The 22,094-nt window shown below is 37.2% G+C and overlaps 1 protein-coding gene across 2 annotated transcripts in view; it reads left to right on the top strand.

The window, feature by feature from the left end:
• Positions 1-21,618, top strand: part of epc2 (enhancer of polycomb homolog 2 (Drosophila)) — a 58,496-nt gene extending 36,878 nt beyond the window's left edge. For both annotated transcript variants that reach the window (XM_041201073.1, XM_041201074.1), the window contains 9 exons: positions 48-183; positions 2,146-2,346; positions 5,648-5,737; positions 9,366-9,514; positions 10,715-11,055; positions 11,522-11,649; positions 14,493-14,652; positions 19,074-19,407; positions 20,695-21,618. In XM_041201073.1, the coding sequence (XP_041057007.1) occupies positions 48-183; positions 2,146-2,346; positions 5,648-5,737; positions 9,366-9,514; positions 10,715-11,055; positions 11,522-11,649; positions 14,493-14,652; positions 19,074-19,407; positions 20,695-20,764 (1,609 nt within the window). In that variant the 3' untranslated portion in view covers positions 20,765-21,618. The remainder of the gene's footprint in view (positions 1-47; positions 184-2,145; positions 2,347-5,647; positions 5,738-9,365; positions 9,515-10,714; positions 11,056-11,521; positions 11,650-14,492; positions 14,653-19,073; positions 19,408-20,694) is intronic.
• The last annotated feature ends 476 nt before the right edge of the window (positions 21,619-22,094 follow it).

Genomic DNA, 22,094 nt, shown 5'->3' with positions numbered 1-22,094 from the left:
CTGGCACCATGATTTAACCTGCTGAACGTTTATTACTGTTTGAATAGGTATCATATGGGTGACTTTGGTGGAGAAATTATGAGTGAGCTGAGGACTCTGAAACAAGAAAAGATGGTCTCCAACACTCCAGTATCTCTTCACAATGGTAATCATTACAAAGCACCTGAAAGCAAGATTGTTAAGGTAAAAATTCCTTGTCAGATTTTCCCTTGTGTATCAATTAATCACATTTGTATTTATTGATATATGACTATTCTGTGATTCTTATTTTTGTTAACCAAATCAATTTTCACAATTGGAGAAGGTTAGTATATTTAATTTGGAAAGGCTATCTTGGATTTTGTCCAGTTACTGATATCACAGATCAGACAATTTATCTTATTGTAGTAGTCTCTCAGACATGTTCAACATACTTTCTTTAATCTCTACATTAATGACTGCATACTACTTTATTGGTAAATTAACAGTCTGGCCAGTTTTTCCAGAGTTGCACCCATCTTCAAAATGGGCTCAAGATTTACAAAATATGTGAAATACTTTCAAATTTTTAAAGAACAGCTGAAGTTGGAAACCATTATATTCATCGGAAAGGGAACAGAGTTAAAATAAAAATAGAAGGGACAGTAAGCAGTATTTTAAGAGTTCTGTTTTAGTAATGTAGGGTTAGCAATGTAGTTGCAACATATACTGCATTATTGCTAGCTTTTCAGTACCAGTGTAGAGCAGCATTTGGTAAAGCTTTTGATCAAAGTAGTCAAAACAGTAGAATATACGCTATGGAAAGTCATGATCAAACTTTACATTGGCCTCCTTGGGTCACAAGATAATTACAGGCAAGGAAATCATTCAGCTCATTTTTGGTTCACCCTTGCAGAAGGACCCTAAAATCCCCCCATTATAGTATTCAGCTGCTTTTTAAACCCATATCTTATTTTCACTGTTCTAAGCAGGAGTTTGTTCCCTGAACTGATCACTTTCTGTCTTGCTGTCAGTCTTAATTGTTTTTTGCTAGTTTGACCAAGGCGTCCCCCCTGTCCTACACTCATAGTTTAATTTAAAGCAATGTTCCTGATTTACCATCAAAATACATATCAAAATTTCTTACCTCTAAAAGATGCCTCCTTTCAAATTGATAAACTCATGTTTCTTCAGCCTCTCATCATAAATGACAAGGAAAAGCAGCCCTGTGACTCCTATACAGTGCTTTACCATTTAAATGACTTCCTTATTCCTCAGGAGAGCTGAACATATGATTACAGCTGTGGCATAACCAGGACATTAAAGCTTGATCAGTTTTTCTCTGACTTGTACACTGTTGTTTTGACTGTTGATTTTGTGTATTTATATTGTTAAACTGTATACAAAGGATATTGCCTATTTTTACCCAACAAAATATATTTCTAACTCCCCAAAAAATTACATGTGCTAGAGGAAAGAGCTGCACAAAACGCAAGGTGTAGTGGAAATCAAGCAATAGATTAAGTGAGCTTTTTTTATCAACATTGCTTGTTTGGAATAATCTTTTAATTCAAATTGAAATTTTGCAACAATATTTTATTTAAATTGATTAATTTGAATTACTTAATTTGAACGATTGGATAATTCAAGTTCATTGGTGGGTAAAAATTACTTCAAATTAACCAGAGTAGACTGTACTTAACAACGTAGCTCTTTCTGGAAAAGGTACTACAGTGGTACTTCCACTGGATCAGCAATTAAGGATATTAAAGGGTTTTTAAAAACATGAAGAGCATTCAAGGGATGAATAGAACAAGATTACTTTCTCTGATCAGAAAGTCAATGGCATGGAGTCATCAATTTAATAGTGAGGAGAGGGGTTAGGTGAAGTTTTGAGTTTTTGGAGCAGGGCATGTGTTGAGGCAACAAGCAGGACATATGGTTTAAGGAAAAATAAGTAAATGTTTTTAGCTGGAAGGTACAGCAATGTAGGGAGTGAGTAAGGCAATGAGATTAGTTTTGGATTGCTGTAGCAAGCACCATCTCTTATGTCATCAACTTCAATGGTTCCTAATGCCAGTCTGTAGCAGGAATGTAATATTTTAATTAAGAACTGTCATAGGTTGTATAAAACATACATAACAGGAAATAGATTACTTAAGTTGCTTTTGTTTTGTTTCTTTTAAGCAACAACAGCCACACCTGATGTCATTCAAAGAGGAGGTTACTGATACTGTTCGAGTAAAAAAGAAATATGTGAAGAAGAAACATAAAACTTCAGAGTGTGTTGTTTTACACCATCCGACTAGCACAGAATTACAACCAGCCCTGAAGAGGGACATTAAGCAGTATGACTTTCTCAGTTCTGATGAAGAGTCTTACACGCAGGTATACTAAGTTCTTTTCTATTAGTAAATTAATTGATAGTGGGTTCAGAATTTTACCAGAGCAAGGTAATGCACTGTGCTGAGCATAGTGACTTGTTATCCTGCTCTTCATTTAAAATATTATTTCTTCTGCTTATATCTGTATATTTAAAAATTAGTATGCTATCAAGAGACTACACATGGCCATGCTATAGAGACTAAACATTGACCATATTCCCAGAGCAGGATTTTCCCCCCGTTTGTTGGGGGGGTGGTGGAGTGGAGTGGAGTTCAGGAGCATGCGCTTCTCCGATTGGGGGCGCACCGCTATTTTACATGGGCAGGCCAATGAAGGCCCGCCCAGCGTGATGTGCGCCGCAAAGCGCTATGCGCTCTCTGTGCGGCCGGGGGGATTTCCTAAGTTGAGAGCGCGCACTTTCACGCATGTGCGCGAAAGAGTGCATTCATCTCCCTGAGGCTAAGTGCTGCCTCAAGGAGATCGGTGCCAAATTCAATAATATTAAAAATAGAAAAATAAAATTTCCCTGACATGTCCTCCCATGTGACGCTGCCATCACTTTTAGTTAAACTTTTATTAAATTTTTAAGGGCCTACATGAAATCTCATCCCACCTGTGGATGAGATTTCATGCTTTCTCTGAAGCCTGCCAGAGCTCCCGGCCTGCCCGCCAACCTTAAGGTTGGATAGGTAGGTCCTTTAACTACTGCAATTACTTTTTAAGTGGCCTCAATTGGCTGTTGACAGATCAGCAGGCGCATAGCTGATTCGGCTGCGCCCCCGCCGACCTGAAAATTGAAATGACGTTGGGAGTTCCGCCCGATGTCATCCCAACTAATTTTATGAGTCAGCGTGCGGGTCCCGCCCCCTCCCCACATGCCGACCGGGAAATCCTGCCCACAGTTTCAAAGGTGGTCAATAGTAATTTTTATTTGATTGAATATTGTGTTCATCAAAGTTAAGCTCTGTGTTGGCAAAAGCAACACTCTATCTCTTATCAACAGTGTTAGCATCAAGGAGATTTGAAACAAAGTTTATTTTACACAGCTCCAGCAATGCACCTTAATTTTAAGCTGAACTTCAGAAGAGAACACTGTAAGATCCACAACATCCACTTGTGTGCCAATTTATTGCTGAGGGTCTGTCCTTGGAGAAATTGACTCGCGCATTTTAAATTATGTACATTTGCGTGTGCACTAGTTTCATAAAATACATTTGTAATTACATTGTATTTGTGGGAAAAGTATACTCGGATTTCTTAGAATCACTGCTTGTATTTGGAGTAGTGTAGATCAGGTGAGTGAAATGACTTGAGTGGTCTTGTTAGGCATAAGGATGGGAGAGGAGGCCCTGCATGCTGTTAACTGTTCTGGTTAAGGTTAGTTCGCCTCATAACCAATGATTGGCATGTTTTGCCAGTGGAGGTGGTTTGCATTTAGTGCGTTGCCAAAATGTAGGCCCTAAACTACTTGGAATTCCCACATTTTCCAGGTTGGGATGAACAACATTCCTTTTGTCATATGGATTGATTTCATTTAGAACTCTTAGATTGAGGAGAAGTCTTTTTTAAAGAAAAGCTTTATTAATTCTTAGAATAGCTGAAGGTAATTCGGCCTGGAATGCAACCTTTGTTATTCCTGCAGCAGTGTTAAGGGGCTGAAATGATTGGCCTGTAAACAAATGCACTGTCTTCAATGGTCATTCCCCCCTGCATTAATTAAGTTTCAGAGCTAGGACTTTGTGGTAGAATGTTGATGAACTTTTGCATTATCCAATCCTCTGAAATTTGAAATGACAAGATTTTTCATGGTTTATAGAGGAAAATTCATTTTCAAATTCGCATCAATAAAAATTGTTTAAGTTGATCTGAGATAAGGCTGTGCATCAATTTAAATGAACACATTTGTTAATGGATTTTTAAAAAATATTAACAATTGCAACATTTTATTTAAAGAAAAGTGAACTGATGTTACATGGATTACTAGAGAAACAACTGTTACAATTTGGGCATTTTCCTAGCATTTTTAACTTCACAATACATTAGCAGTTTCCAGAAATAGACCTGGATCTGCGGAATGAAACTTGGATCTTTATGCATGACATACATGGGGATAGCATGTCATAATACCATTGCCTAAGGCAATTGCAAAGTGGTAACCTACGTGGCTGACCACTACATTCTGCTTTCGCTCTGAATGGCAGTAAATATCACACCAGAAATGATTGTTTCATGCAGAAGACTGATACCGGTAACTATAATTGAATATCACCTGCATGCTATTTAAACAGTTCCAAAAACAGCTAATAATCTAGCTCTTTTCAGAGTGATACAAATGAGTTTCTGTTGAAATAATACGTTAGATTCACGTCCACAGTGCACATGTGCGTGTGCACGTGCACACACCACAGACTATAGTGTGCGAATCAAGGAACTAAAGCTCTTTGCTGAAACTCCATAGCTTTTTTACAGTTTAAAAGCACTTTATAAATACATGATACTGTTTTGAGATTCCAAAATCTTTTTGAGATCAAGTTGTGAACAGTAGTCCTTGGTTATCTATGGATTTCTTATCAATCAATCGTGGTGTTGCAAATAGGGAGCCAAGACCAAGTGGAAATCTTCTGATGAAGTGAGGTTAGATGGAGATATAATTAGCAAGGGCATGGAGATACAATTCAATCCCTCTTTTAAAATAAGGTGTTCTATCCTTTATTTTCATTCTACGTTTCTGTGTCCACATTTATAGTAATAGCTGCTTATGTAGACTTACTTTATAATTACACCATTCCACTAATGTAGTTGCCACAGCACTACCCACAGGTAGGGGGTATAATTACAACATAAAAGTTTACATTGGTAACTTTCATCACAAGTATGGATGTAGGAATTTCAAATGTCAAACATTGACTGAAAACATCTCGAGTCTATGAACGACCATGCATCAGAATAGAACATATTTTAAAAAACACCTGAGGCATCACTCAGCTTTGCTACTAGCATTGTCACAATGCAAAGGTGCATTATTATGTCTTTTCTTTTCCTATCTCCTCCCACCCCCGCCTGTTTTTCCAGCCCAGTAATTTATGAGCAAAAATAATCAGAGGAGTATGAATATAAGATTTACTTCAGAAAAGAAAGGGAAAATGTCACATGATGGTATTTCTCAGTATTATGTACTATCCAAATTCAATTTTCTGAGGAGGATACACACATTATTTGGGAAATTAAATTGAGTTTCCTCCTACTGATATTAATTACTGTTTGAAGCTATGCGAACAGCACTGATTTTTTTTGTTTTTGTTAGGTCCCTTCTCCTGTATCGGAGCCGGAAGAAGACAGTGATCCTGATGGGCTTTTTGCTTTCAGGAGGAAAGCAGGTTGCCAGTACTATGCTGTAAGAAAATATATATATTGCGTGTAACAATTTAGCATATAGCAGTGATTTGAAATTTATTCCAAATTATTTATCTGCTGTGTTGGCCAAATATTGCATATTTATTTAAAAGTTAGGACTTTAAAATAATGCATCTACACATTTTCAGTAAATTAGCTTTGTGGGTTTTTTATACGTAGAAATTACAACACAGAAACAGGCTGTTTGGACCAGTTGATGTTTATCCTCCAAGAGCAGCAGGCTTAATCTCATGTGCTTATTTATGTTTTCAATTCCCTTTATCCTCCTTTTCTTCAACCACCTTCTAATGAATTCTGAAAGTTGACATGCTCCCTGTTTCATTCATTATTCCTGGTAATGCATTTCACAGCCTCAAATCACCTATGAAAGAAGACCTGCTCTTAAATCTCCCTTGTTTTAGACCTCTCTACCACTGAAAACAGTTTATATCTATTGTGTTCCATCCTTAATTTTTCAGCACTTTTGGCAAATCACTGTGTAGTATCCTCTGTTCTAATGAAAGCAGGCTGAATATTTGTCTTTATGTTTGTATTTCCTCATATAAGACAACATCCTGGTGAATCTGCACCTGTAGATTTGCTAGATTCTGAATTACTCATCCAAGCCTCTCTGATTTTCAATATCTGTTGCATAGCTTGTTGAAAATATGTTTGATTCTTCCTCTTTTTTAGTCTGCATATTCAAATGGATTATGCCAGTGGGGTTCAATGCTTATGTCACTGCATCTTTAAGACAATTGTGCAAATTGCTTGTTACTATCTTGTGTTTTCTCTGGTAAGGCAGAATCTCCTTGGGCAAGTTACAGACAATTCATCTCAGTCAGGGCCTTTGCTTCTGGCGACACTGGGAGGGAGCAGTGGGGCAGCAGGATGCATTTGGACCATCTCTATGTACAAAACAGATTTGGATAGTTTCACCAAAAATTGTTTTGTTCTGAAAGCACAAGGAAGTAATTGATGAAAGAGATGAATCCTCAAGCAGTTTCTGTACTCCATAGAGGATTACAGGAGCAGAGGTGTTTGAAGGGCTTTTCTTCGAAACCAATTCCCACTACTGTCTACACATAGCTTTAGCTTTCCATGTTTCAAATATTATCCACTTTTCCCTCAAGATACTATGGCCTGCGTTCCAGCGATTTCCCCATGGTAAAAAATTTCATGCTTCAATAACAGTCAGCGTAAAGAAATTTTTCCTCACCCTGTTCTGTTGGTGACTATTTTAAAGTGGCGATCACTCATCACAGACTCCTGAGCCAGAAAAAATGCTCCCTATTCACTCCAAAAAAAGCTTCAGAAATTAAAAACCGCTATTAAATCTTCTCCAAGCTTTTTGTTCCAATGGTAATAGATCCAGTATCTCAATTCATTCCTTATTACTAAAATATTTCATTTCTGGCATCATCACGGCTAATCCTTGGCTCTGACTTTACCATCCCCCTAAAAATAAAAAGGATGCCCAAAACTTCTCTCAGAGCCCTTTATTCTTAAGTATTGCCTTGCCCATTGAAAGAAAGACTAACATTTAAATAATGCCTGGGGATGCCCCAAAGCTCTTTATAGCCAATGCAGGACTTTTGAATTGCGGTCACTTGTAATGTAGGAAATGTGGCAACCAATTTGCGCACAGTGAAGTCCCTGAAACAACAACGTGATAATAACCAGATAATTGAAAGATAAGTATTGGCCAGGGGACTGGGGATATCTCCTCTGCTCTTCAAAGTATTGGAATCTTTTAGGGCAGTTAGTGCTTTGGTTTAATGGCTCATAAGAAAGACAGCACCTTTGACAGTGCAGCATACCCTCAGTACTGCACTGGAATGCCAACCTTGATTTTTGTGCTGATTTCTTTGGAGTGGTCCTTGAACCTACAACCTTCTGACTCTTAAGGTACTATCAACTGAGCCACGGCTGACACTGGCAAACATATCATTAATTTGCTTTTGTACTCTTTTCAGTTACCTTGAAACCCCAAATTTTATTCATTCTATCTATTTACCTGCACTCAGTTTCTGAGAAATATATTTATTCATACTCTCCAGATTTTTTGTGTTAGGTGTATTCCTTGTTTTTCCTTCCAAAATATATTGCCTCACACTTCACATTAAGTTGCTTCTGACACCCAATCTGCTCATCCTGCTAATTTGTCTGTTAGCCTGAAGATATTTCCACTGGCTATTGAATCAGTAATTAAAGGACATAAATTCACATTTCTCAGAGAAGGAAAGATGAGATTAGAATTTTTAATACATGGAATGTCTTACTGGAAACTAGTTGAATCCAAAATACTCTTTCTTTTAAGTATTTGGGTGAAAAAAAATTAGCACTACAGCTATGGCAATGACATGGAGCTAAATAGATAGTTATGTAAATAATTGTGGATTGTAATTTTTAAAAATTCTTTCATGGGATGTGGACATCGCTGGCAAGGCCAGCATTTGCTGCCCATCCCTAATTGCCCTTGAACTGAGTGGCTTGCTAGGCCATTTCAGAGGGTTGCCATGGGTTTGGAGTGACTGTAGGCCAGACCAGGTAAGGATGGCAGATTCCCTTCCCTAAAGGATGCTAGTGAACCAGATGGGTTTTTCCAGTCATCAATGATAGTTTCATGGTCACTATTACTGAGACTTAAAAAAAAAAATTAATTGAATTTAAATCCCATCAGCTGCTGTGGTGCGATTTGAACCCATGCCCCCAGAGGATTACCCTGGGCATCTGGATTACTAGTCCAGTGATGTTACCACTATGCCACCATCTCCCTTAACTCAACCCATTTGCTCATCTTGTGCTTTTTTATGCTTCTAGTGAAATTTTAGATAAAAGCTAACTTTTACTGTTAATTCATTTGGGCTTTTATTGGACTAAAATTTTCCCTTAATTTTTCTCTTTTTAAGACTTAAAAATAAAAATTGAAAAACAGCCCAGAAACCTGGACTTTAATATTATCAATAAAAATTGACTTTAGTGATATTTCTTGATTGATTTGTCTATCGGGCTTTGCTGTGGCCAAATTGACGCTCAAGGTTGTGGGTTCAGTAACAGTGAATGCACCTGAAAGATAATTCTTTGGTATAGCTATTTGGTTTATCCTTAGATTGTGATTTAAGCCCCATGTAAATGCAGTTTCTTCAGTTTCTATTTAGTTTTATTCATAGACCCCATTTATCCTGTTGCTGCTTAAAGCTGTTTTAGTGCATGTATGCTACATTGTTCACACTGTAACTCTTAAAAGTCTCAAGGCTGCCTAGTCAAACAACTGTTTTCAAGTGTTTAATGAGGACTTGCATAGAATAAAGCAGGGAGACTGGTCAACATCAACACAATAATGCAAATTTCTTGGGGAATGATGGTGTGCAGGATTCCTAGGTTATGAGTATTTTCTTTCTCATTAAAAATCATTTCTGTTAGTGGACTTTGAACCATTTGAATGAGTTAAAGCCACATTTATGGTAATCTTAATAGTTTCCTTTCAGTGGTTTCAACAAATTTAGTTTTAAAGGTCACATTTAAGGGTCTTTATAGATCCTTGGGAGTAGAGTTGCAAAAAGACGATCAATCATTCATAATTTATGATCATTTATTGTATATTATACATTTCTGCTCCATTACAGCCTCATTTGGATCAGATGAGCACGTGTCCATGGCAGACTCCTGAACCAGCTGGGCTAAGTGAATCACGGTACAGGTACTGCTTAACCACACTCACCGTTCCAAGAAGGTGCATAGGTTTAGCACGGAGGCGCATAGGTCGTGGAGGAAGGTATGTGAACATTTCAAGCCACCTAAAAGAAAATTGAAAAGAATTTGGGAGTTGACAGGGGTGTTGAATTTTTAATTTCATTCTTTGGTGACATTGTTGAAGATCTATTACATTCTGATTGTCATATTGAGAGCTTTGGGATAATAACAGCTGTATAAATAGAACTAAAGTCTTTGAATCTGCTGGAGAATTGTGCACTTAGCAGTTTTGTATTTGCAAGATAGTTTCAACTAATGGAACTGCATTTATATAATATTGATCATTCAGCAGCATGATGGACCATTGTATAATTGGGGCATGCTGTTATTGTTTGGTTAGATCTCAAAATAATACTTTAGGGGTTATTCTAATATACTTTTTGCAAATATTGAAGATTTATAATTTTGTTAATTTTCTACAAGCTGATGTGACAGCTCTGTAGCATTTTTTGTTTTATATCCTGCTGTTTTTTTTAAGGGCTGAATGTTATGCTTGCCAAATATGGCAGTGCCAGGGATTGAAATACTTTTTGCTAGTTTTTCTATCTGATAAACATGATGCTGATGATTTCTTTAGGACTTATTGGTATTGTAAGAAATTGATATTGCGATGTTATGTTATTAAGCTTAGAATTGAGTGGAAATTTTAAAAACCAGTTTTATTTCTTATATATGTTCTTGGCAAGCTAAAAGCATATAATTGAAAATAATTTTTGAAATACTTTTAAAAATGACCTGGAGGGAGTCAAATTTTGATCCTTCAGAAGTGCTGAATTCAAGTACTTAATATAGCCCCTAAACAAATACAATTAGATTAGCATTTCTGGCACAAAAGCAAAATACTGCAGGTGCTGGAAATCTGAAATAAAACAAAATAAATGCTGGAAATATTCAGCAGGTCAGCACCATCTGTGGAGCGAGAAATAGAGTTAGCATTTCAAGTTATTGATCTTTCATCAGAACCAGATTCAATGAAAGGTCATTGACCTAAAACGTTAACTCTGTTTCTCTCTCCACAGATGCTGTCACACCTGAGTATTTGCAACTTTTTGTGTTTTAATTTTAGCAATTCTGGTAGTATTGTCCGTCCTTATTCTGGTGGAACAGATTCTTCGTATTATTAATTAGTTCAAGTGCTTGTAGCAACCATAAGACCCTGTTTATCACTGTGTTCATAGCAGCTATGGAGATTTAAAGCAGACTATTTTTCTCCCCCTTCTAGGTTTTTGTTAGATCGTGCATCCACAGATCATGATCACATTCTACGCCAAATTGACCCAGAAATGCTGTCATCTCCTAGCTCCCCAGCTGCTTTACCGTCTGATGACTCATGGACCATTTCTTCCAATAAAGACTTTACAAATAGACTGTCACTTAGTGAAATACTAAGCAATATCAAAACATGCCGATTACGGCACTTCCAGCCTCGGTTATCCCAGCTTCAGGACAGCGATAACCACTGTACTTCCAAAAAATTAGGACAGAATGTGAATAAAAAAAGAATTCCAATGTCTTCTATTTTACCATCAAGTACCGTGATCACCAGTAGAAATAGGATATCTGGTGAGTAATGCCACTTGTGTAAGTCTTTCTGTTTCAATGGGACCTGTGACTCATACAGCCATTAACAGCAAAATTTGCAAATGTAAGCTTCCAATTAGTTGGAAGTCATAACAACCATAATGTTCAGATTTAAAAGTATATGTTTCTTTTTCTCTTGCTTCTTGCTCTTTTCCCTTTTTTGTTCTCCTACTTCTGGATATGTATTTTCTTCTGTGTGTACACAAAATAGTTCCATTTGTTTCACGATGTATGCTTTCCTGCATGTGCATTGGAATCACTTCAGAAAATCACTTTTTACGGTGTACATTGAACTCCACCAGACAATCCTACGAAAAGGGCTTTTAAAAGTGAAATATTTATCATTTTCTGTCCTTGGTTAACCTAAAAAAATCCATTTAATTTTATTTGCTATTCAACTGGCATTATTAAATTACAATATAAGCATTTTTTTCTTGTCTGGTAACAGGTGGCATAACGGAAGAGCAGTACCACACCCATCAACAACAGCTTGTTCAGATGCAGAGACAACAGTTAGCACAGATGCACCGTCAACAATCCCAACATTCCTCAAATATCTCCCACGGAAGTTTACAGGTAACATAGGCTTGTGCAACATATTTGACTTTGTTTTTATATCTTATCCTCCTCCAAGTGACAGGAGGGGACAGCGATATAGTTGCCTGTGATGGTGAATGGAATATTTGAAGCCAGTGTTTCAATTGGCCATTGCTGTGACAAGTATAATACAGTTGTATTTCTTGTCTGCATCAACAGTATTCCTTAATCTATCTTCTGAGAGCACATTGAGATTGTGATTTCTTTCTCCCCTTCAGTTGCCATAGAAACATCACATTAGTTGATTACCTGGTAATAATGCTGCAGTGCTGATTTGGGGATAGAAGGGAATATCTGACTTCTCAAGCTTGAAGTTCATAAAGGTATATTCCACCTATGGTGGTTAGGTTGTTAGGTATTGGGTTCTTTATTATAGATGTTTCCTTGGGTGCAGCATCACTTCTCATTCTCTATGAACAGAAGTGCATCCTTAATTACCTACTATCTAGGTAAATGGGAGTCAACAAGAGCGCTGTTTTCTGTCCTTAGTTTATTTGAATATATTGTAGGTTGCCATGTGATCTCATCTTCGTTAAATGAAAAAACATAAACTCATTGGATCATGGTTCAGATTTTCAATCAATAAACAAATTTGTTGAACATTACTAAAATCAGTAAATATAGATTTCACAAGTTGCCTTGGAATTGGAAAGTAATAAAGGAATTTCCCTTATGCTAACCCTCGACAGACACCTCATAAACAGGCTAGAAAACATATGTGACTGTGTACCATTATGGAGTCTCTGATTAGCCTTGCAACCCTGACGTTCGGACTGACCTGTCTCCCTCAATACCACTCAAGATAGAGCTCCAATTCCTTTGTAGATATTCCAAAACAAAGGACACTAGATTATTTTTCATAACTCTATCTTAGTAGTAGGAATACAGGAATCCAAGTAGAGTTTGGCAGTGGTTTTTCTAAGGGCAAATTGAATGAAATAAAATGATCCCTTGATCTGATTTGAACACTTTGAATAACCTGAAATGAATTCCTGTCCAAGGACAATGGCTACTTGCTGATTACAGAAGTAACCAGGTAAATGTTTGTCAGTCAACAAAGGCAACAGGAATTTAAGTAAACATTTACATTTGGTGCCTTTGGCAAACCAATGTATTTTCTTTAAAGTATTATGATTTAGTACTTAATTTTAACTATACGTGATGTGGTTATTGGTACAGAATCCCAGTTGGGATGTTCCAAGGCTGTGAAAAGCACTATGTACATGCAAGCTTGCTCTAATCCATCCTGGACAAAAATGCTTAATTTTTTGTTACAAAGCATAATCTATTAGAATAAATAAGTAAGCCTAGCATCTAGTTTTTACTAACCATTCTTGCCTCTGGTTCTGAGTTAGGTTTCCAATTAGTGCTTTGTTTCTTACAGCATATTCTCTTTTCTCTGGGTACTTTTGTTTCTCATCACCTCCTATCCCAGCAAGAGCCTTGTGAGGACAAGCTGGTGGGAACATCCATTCATACAACTGACTTCTGTTTCTTTCCCCCATTGAGTAGTTATCTAGCCTCTATTTGGCACGACCCTATGCAGTATGACTGAGATCAGGGACTGAATATAATTGGTACTTAAACCTATGTGCCTTCAGCTGGTGGTCAAGCCACCATTCCTTATAATTGTAATTTTCCACCTAACATCTCCTGGAGTAATTTGCTAATTTTATTTCAGTCATGGTTGATGGTTGTACAGCAAAAGAGGCTTCTCCTTCTCTGCTGAAAAATGCAACATTTGAATATTATCAAGGAATAATTGATCAGTTTTCAAAAACAAGTGTGGACAAATTACACTAGTGGTATGATCCTGATATTGACCTCACTGTTCTTGAGTACCATTTACTAAGCACTTAAGTCTTTGGGTTCACTGAATTGTGACTGTGAACTGATCAGATTTTTTTGACTTATTAATCTAAATTTTCTGAATTTCCATTAAAACTGTGAATTCAGCTGACTGCACTTCCCTCCATTCTGTAACTTACCTGGATTCACTGATCGTGACTGCATTGTAGACTCATGAAAATCTGGATCTGTGCTTTGGCTTTCCAGTTAAAAGTACCGATTATAGTTAATGTCATTGTTGGGAGCCTGCCTTTATTATCTGTGAGTGTCGATATAAAATTGTCCAATGAATCTACCCAGGTCCCTAATTCCAATCTATAAAATGAGAGAGAGAACATTCCACAGACATCACAGTCCTGAAACTTGAAATAGTATCAAGCACAATTCCGAAAACAGCTTTAAAATTTTTACTCCCTTCATGATAAATAATTATTTTCATAGAAGTATTTTAAATGTAAATTATATTGCATTTTTGAAAACATTTTAAATGCAAATTGCACTTTTTAAGCATTTTGGGACTAAGTGCCAAATGCTATAAAGTGCAAATATTAGCTTTTGGTGTATTTTCTGTACATCAACTTATAGAGCACAAGATTACAATGGTGGAGGTAAATTTGGGATAGACATTGAGGTATTTGTTTTCACAAAGTGACAAATGGTTTGCCAGAAAGGGTTGTTATATCCAAGGCATTGAACTCTGATTAAAAGTAGCTATGTCGGGAAGCTGGGTTTGTACTTTGGAAGGAGGTGATCAAATGAGCTGTAAGGGCTTCTTCCTTTAATATATCCTGTTATTTTTGGATATTTAATATTCCGGGTTATCAATATTGTGGGCACTATGAACGTTTCAGGGATTTGTATCTACATTGTATTCACTTCATTTCATCTTATCAGTATATCCTCTGTTTGTTTCTCTCTCACGTACTTGCCTAACTGCCCTTTATTTAAAGTTTGTTTGTGAAATAACTTTTCAGGGATCCAGGATATCTGATTGCTCTTCAAAAACGCTGGATTCAGCTAGTGCCCATTTTGCTGCATCAGCAGTAGTTAGTGCTCCTGGACCAGGTCAGGCAGAAGTTTCCAAGGATGCTGCAGGTCATACTACAAACATGAATGGTGTCGTTCAGCCTGCAGGTGAGGGTATAGCACTGTTGTCTATGTAAAACCCTTTGCTAAATATTAGCAAATGTTGGGAAAATAATGATTTTCAGCAAGTTTTTCTTGGGCAATTACACAAACTTAGCGATTTCAGGTTATCAACACTTGTAGTTTTTCTCTCACTTCTCTGTGATAAGAATTGAGATTGTGCTGTGTTTTTACCAAAGCAGACTGTCAGCTGAAAGCACAATAGAACATTAATTATAAAGGATTTCATTCATTTTTACTTTCAGTACTGGAATGTTTCATGAACCAGAAATTGCAAGTAAACTACCATGGTTTCTGGAGAGTATATGTATATTCAACATATGGGGCAGAATTTTGCCCTTGGTGGGTGTGCGGGCCCCACTGGCTCGGCGGCGGGTGGACAGCTGACCCCTGCCACTGAAATGGGGCCCGCTGCTATTTTGAGTGCCCGCCCAGTGGCCTACCCGACAGGAAGCGCTATGTTGGGGGTGAGGGAATCCCCAGCTATCAAAGTGCGCTCTTTTGCGCATGCACATGAAAGAGCGCAGTGCTCCCTGAGACATAGTGCTGTCTCAGGGAGATTACTGACAGTCCAAAAAACTTTAAAAATAGAAAAAGTAAAAAATTAACATGTCCCCCTCATGTGACAATGTCAAATGAGATGGGACATGTTAATAAATATCACATAAAATGTATTAAAGTTTTTAAAAACGAACATGAAACCTCATCCCACCAGTGGATGAGGTTTCATGTATTATCAGAAGCCCGCTGGGGCTCCTGGCCTGCCCGCCAGCTTTGAGGATGGACGGGTAGGTCTTTAATTATCTTAATTACTCTGTCAATGGCCTCAATTGGCCATTGACAGGTCGGTGGGCAGACAGCTGATTTTGCTGTATGCCTGTCTTCCTAAAAATTTAAAGGGACCGGGATGACATCAGGGGTTCCTCCCGACGTCATCCCGTGTCAATTTCCCGTCGGCGACCGGGCCTCACCCCCAAATTGCCGACTGGAAAATTCAGGCCATGATATTTTTAAAAATAAATAAATAAATTCAATACTTATTGACCATCTTGCCTGGTCCAAATGACCACCTGCTTCTTGTAATTATTTCAACCAAGAAGTAGTTGAAACCAGTCAGTGCAATGCTTTTCATATGAAATAGAAGCTTTCAGCAGCAAGTCCCTGCCCTTCTGTTCCATTATGATCTGTCTGTACAGAAGCATGGCTATAATGGACAGGATTTCAACACCAGGATTGGGAAACAGAATTTTCACCTTGAGCAGCAGCATTTCATTGAGCATAAACAATCCTGTCACTTATAAATAATCTCTTATCTTGCCCACAGATATTAGTTAGGTTTATTTGACCTTTAACAAAGGAGCTTGTCTGTAGAAAGTTGAGACCCATCTTCAGAAACTTTTAACAACAAATCACTTAGTTTGGTGACTGAGGTAAAAGCTATGATGTTATATTGTTACAATGGAAGAATTGGATTTCCAGTGTTAATCATTGCAGTGTTTGCAATTTAGTATTCAATTTTTTGCTATGTTAGCACAGCTTTTCTTTGATGGTTCTGTCTTTCTTGAGCAAGTGTTCTCCACTTACAAAAGTAAGACCTAGTTTTGTCGTAGAGAATACAGTACTGTTGCATTGTATGAAGATCCATGATCTACATCATGGGCAGAATTTTCCTGTCGGCAATTTGGGAGCAGGGCCCGCATGCCGATGGGAAAATGTTGCGGGATGAGGTCAGAAGGAACCCCCTGATGTCATCCAGGTCCATTTAAATATTGAGGAAGGCGGGCGGACAGCGAAATCAGCTGTCTGCCCGTTGTCCTGTCAATGGCCAATTAAGGCCATTGGCAGGATAATTAAGCTTGTTAAATGCCCTGCCTGTCCAACCTTAAGGTTGGCAGTCAGGCCAGGAGCCCCAGTGGGCTTCTGATAATACATGAAACCTCATCCACTGGCGGGATGAGGTTTCATGTCCGTTTTTAAAAACTTCAATAAAGTTTATGCTTCTTATTAATATGTCCCATCTCGTGTGACATTGTCACATGAGGGGGACATGTTCATAATTTTAATATTTTTCTATTTTTAAAAATTTTATACTGTCAGTAATCTCGGGCAGGCCGCTGGGCGGGCCTTAATTGGCAAGCCCACTCAAAATGGTGGCGGAGTTCGGCTGCTCGCCCGCCCAACAAGGTAAAAATTCTGGCCCATAACGCCAGTACTCTACAGATGTACATTACAAAAGGCCATGCAAAAGTGTAGCTTTGGCAGAAGGCTTGGTAAAAGATTGTATTCATTATCTGCTTGGGGACATTATCTCAAGTTCTCTAATTGATCAATGTCTGCAGTTACATTTCTAGAACAAAGCTTTATTCTGTTCAAGCTCTGTCCTCTAGAAGACAGTGCTTTGATGTTGCTCTTAAACCTGACCATCTGAGTTACTTAGTCCTATGAAATTAGGTGCTGAAGAAGGCGTTAAGTACAAGATCCCTGGTATGCTGACAGTTTCTTTGGAATAAAATCAAATATGAAAGACAAATGGTTAAATTAATTCCTTAAACTAATATATGTGGTTCGGAATGTCAGTTTACTAGTCGGCTTCAGTCAAATGACAAACCTTGCCTTTTTTAAGTAAAAGGCTATATGTATATTATGAATATTTCTGCTGGCTTTTATTGAGCATCAATTTTATTTTACAATAGCAATGGTTATGTTTGTGCTGCTGCAGTTGTTTGTGACTAAGATTAAGTCGTGTTAAATGTCAAAATGTGCTAAACAAATGTGTACTTGGTTTCCTTCGTTTTCTCAGAATAGTTAACAGTCAGAGAGCAAAAGACTGCAGGTGCTGGAAAGCTAAAATAAAACCAGAAAGTAATAGAAACACTCAACAGTATAGGCAGCATCTGTGGAAAAAGAAGAGTAGAATTGACCTTTCAGGTCTATGGCTCTTTGTCATATCTGTAAAGCTGATGTTACTCTACAACAATATAGTCCTTCCTACAGAGAATAAAACATTTAGAAGTGACACCTGTATTTAGCTTGGGATTCCAGTGCAGGTGGACAGTGGAATAATTTCTTAGTTGGTGGACATCACCGTGAACAATATAGATTAATTCTGTTAATTTTCCATTTAATATTTTGCACACAATACAGGTTTTACTTTTAATTATTATTTATCCCTTTACAAGTGACTATAATACTAAATTTCAAGGTTTAAGAAACTGTAAGATGTAGCCTTGAATTCTAATTATGGATCACTTTTATTTTTTGCTGACTTATTGATTTCTGTGAAGTTATGTACCTTACCAAGTGCATTTAGGTGCTTGCCTGTAGTAAAAAGGGATAATGAACTGGGTTGCATCTATAGTTATACTTTCAGCATTTTCTATTGTTTGAACTCTAACATTGATATCTTAGCCAGAATTTAAATAACTTGCATAAATCTGCTCTCAGAGGAACAACCCAGATTCTCCAGTCTCACTGCATAACTGAAGTTGTTTTTCCGTGGTGCCATTCAATTAAATCTCTCCTCCAACCTCTCCAAAGCCTTGCAATCCTTTCGAAAAGTATGGTGTCCAGATCTCAGGCTGGGGACTAATCAGTATTTTAAAAGCTTTTGGCATCATTTCTTTGCTTTTATGTTCTATGCCTCGATATTAATAAAACTAAGGATCCCAGTTTTCATAAGTCTTTTTAACTTGTCCTGTCTTGGTCACTGTTCCTTCATCCCCATTAAAATCGCACCACTTAGTCCAGTTGGTCATCCAGCTTCATCAAAACATTGAATCTGAGATTTTGGCGTGCATTGATGCTGGACCCACTGATGGTGTTATGTTCTTTTGTTTGAACCCATCTGGTGTTATAGTGCCACAAAACTAAGTTTCTGTAACTGGAAGGAACTGTGAAGGCTTTGTAAATTGTACACCTCCCTTAGCGGCAAAAACAAAAGCCTGTGACACTAAGTTCCAGAAGCTGGAAACATGTATAATAGATTGAAGGCTTCTGAAAGTTTCTGCACCTGAATTGTCTACAAAAAGATATTGTTCCTGCTGCTATTCAGTTTCATAATTCTAATATAAAAGCAAAATACTGTGGGTGCTGGAAATCTGAAACAAAAACAAAAATAGCTGGAAAACCTCAGCAGGTCTGACAGCATCTGTGGAGAAGAAGACAGAGTTAATGTTTCGAGTCTGTATGACTCAATCTGCTGAAGAGTCATACGGACTCGAAACGTTAACTCATCCTCTCCACAGATGCTGTCAGACCTGAGTTTTTCCAGCTATTTTTGTTTTTGTTTCATAATTCTATTGTTGGACCGTTCAGAGTTTGTGCAGAAAACCAATCGAAAATAAAACCTCACTCTTCATATGCAAAGAGATTAGCCCATTTTTAATTGCTATTCTTGCTTCTTTTCACAGGCACCTATCGGAATCTCCAAACCTCCAATGCTTCTTCATCCTCTAGTCCAGGGTTATCTACTGTACAAATTATAAGAACTGTCAGTCGCACCTCAGCAAATCACGTGTTCCCTGCATTACGCACAAGCAGTCCCCAGTCGTTTCCTGTGAACAATTCCTGTATAGGAACTGCTGTGCGGCTGAACAGTATGAATGTGGTTACCCCTGTCAATGTGCATCTCAGTGCAAGGACTTCAGCACCTTCTCCTTCTGCCTTAAAGCTGGCCACAGCTGCTACCAGTCTTGACAGGGTGCCAAAGGTGACCCCTAGTAGTACCATCAGTAGCTTGGCTAGGTAGGTAAAGAAGTTTTATGTAATCAAGTTCTAAAGGAGCATAAGTGGTTCTGAGAATGAATTTTACCTGGGTGCTACCTCATATGTGTTGATAGACTTTCTGCTGTTTGTGTAGTAATTTAAAAATTATTAATCCTTACAGGAGCAGTGATATAAATTTATTGAGGTCAATCAGATTTTCTTCTTGATTGGGGTGTTTGTGATGACCCCTTCCCTTCACCCATCCTGCTGGGAAAGTAAGCAATATTCAGAGCAGCTGTACAATAGGGCAGGAAGGGAAAGGATATGTGGAAGGTGCAACTGCAAAATGCAGCTACTTAAAGCTTGTTAGTGATTTAAAGCATTCGACTAAGCAACCCTTAAGGAAAAAAAAGTTTGAAAACTGCATTGATTTAAATATTAGATCAATGTTCAGAATTAAAATTTAGTATCTAATTAATGGATTCTTTGAATTTAGATAACTTGATAAGTTATTTATGATCCAATTTTTCCAATTATTCTGAGACATATTGAGAGTGTTTTACCTACCATTGTATTTATCACATTCCTTAACAGTCTTTATTTATGAGTTAATGCATGATTTCAGTTGTATTTGTAGATTTTATTTTACCTTTGTGTGCCATACATTATTGTTTTCCTTCGAGCACTAGGGTATATTGTACTTGAGAATTATTCAAAGTCATAAGTTATAGAATAATTAAAGCTCAGGAAAGTTTACAAGGCAGTGGTTTTATTGTAGGATTCAGATGATTTGTACATCCAAATGAGACTGCAACTATTGAATTGAAATCCATTATTAAATGCACAGTGAAGTTCATTGGATTAAGTTGGGAGGGTGAAGGAATGTTTGTTTGTTTCCTATAAATGCCATGATAGGATCAGATTAATGATTGAGATACAATTTGCTGAGTAATGTCAGCTGGGAAATAAGTTAGCCTGTCCAAAATAAGATTGTATTTGTGCAGCATCAATTAAAAGTATAGCTGAAATAGAGAAAGACCTTAGGGATGCCTTTGTTCTGTTGTAATTACTGATTGGATGACCAGTATTTGAAAGGAAAATACTTTGAACTTAAATAAGGGAATAAAATCAATTTTAATGTTGGAACCCATTTCTAGGCACAGCACAAATAGACAAAACAATGCCCAAAGGATTTAAAATTTAAGGATCACTCCATTTGAAGTGGATTTAACAAGTTCTTTTTATATATTCACTTTGCTTTCTATAAGAATCGTGCTGTACAGCTGTAATTTCTATAAAAGTTAAAGGTTGTTTCTTTTCTTGCAGGGAGAGTAGCGAACCAGAGAGATTATTGAATGGTATTGCAGACAAAACAGTAGCTATGGAGGTGACATAACGTCATCTAAAGCACCTCTTCTAAGACATAGTGATGGAAATCTTGCATTCCAGTAAGAATGCAGAATAAGGCACCCAATGGATTGCAAGTGCTAAATGTGGACCTGAATGGTGTCATATCATAAATGTAAAATTCTGTCTATATATAAATGTAAATTTTGTAAAGTTCAGGTGATCACTACCTTGTACAATAGTTTATTTGTATCATCATATGTATTTCTGTTACTTGAATACTAGATATTCATCATGCTTTGCACTTGAAATTACAACAGAATGAAAATGACACAAATCTATGGGATCATGAGCATGAAATTGGGATCCTTTTGTCACTTGTTTTAACTATTTATTTTGCCATGTTTACATTTTGTAACTTGTACAAATCAACTTTGTGCTTAAAAAAAATTTAAAGATATTTAGGTAGGCCATGTAAATCCTTGTCATTTTTTGTACATTGTAAAGTTTTCACTTTTTTTTCTCACAAATTGAATAGATGGATGTTTGGTAAATACTAAGTGACATTTCTTTATCAGACATTTAAGTCAAGACAAAAAAATAGTATTTTCTATTGTTTTGGAGGGTGAGGGTTGTGAAACAGAATTGAAGATGATCAACTTCCATTTTGCTCCTTTTCCTGTGGCTGCAAGGCAAGTAACAGGTTAGAAAGACTGTCTGACTTTTATGTTTGGACTCCTTTAGTATAGTGTTTTTATGAGTTTATACAATTACGATTACATAGGCCTTTTCAACAGTATTAGTATTGGAATGTTAGTGTCAGCACTACATCAGACAACTTCCTTGTTACTTGATCTTGTTAAGTGGAAAAAAATGCAGGGAAATTAAACATACATATCAGAATATCTGTTTGGTCTAGCATTATTTTACAAAATAGGGGCTGCATTGCTAACATGTAAAAAAAAAAGGCCAATTTTTACCTATGCCACAACTGAATTTAAATTTTAATATATTCTTGATATCATTTGAAGGAAAGATTTTGTTGTGGTTCCGGTACCTTTCCTATAACTGCAATGCCTTGTCTGAGATCTGTATAGGTTTCTGGAAGATGATGAAATGCAGACAACTTCAGTGGCAGTCACAATCTTGCCAGTGGTTAAGACAAGGATACAGGTTGTCCACTATGGGCACAATCAGCAAAATGTGCAGCTCTGGTTTTGCCAAAGTGATGTTAATGCAACCTCATTAGCATAAGTGTGATGTAAAATTTCCCATGAATCAGCACAATCAGCTACTGTAATCAATTCCCAACTGGAACAGTATTCTCTAGCTTCACAGAGGACTGGAATTGCCTGAAATGAACCATTCTTCAACTGGCT

Source organism: Carcharodon carcharias, chromosome 12, assembly GCF_017639515.1.
Source record: "Carcharodon carcharias isolate sCarCar2 chromosome 12, sCarCar2.pri, whole genome shotgun sequence".
Taxonomy (NCBI): domain Eukaryota; kingdom Metazoa; phylum Chordata; class Chondrichthyes; order Lamniformes; family Lamnidae; genus Carcharodon; species Carcharodon carcharias.
This window is presented reverse-complemented; position numbering and strand designations above follow the sequence as displayed.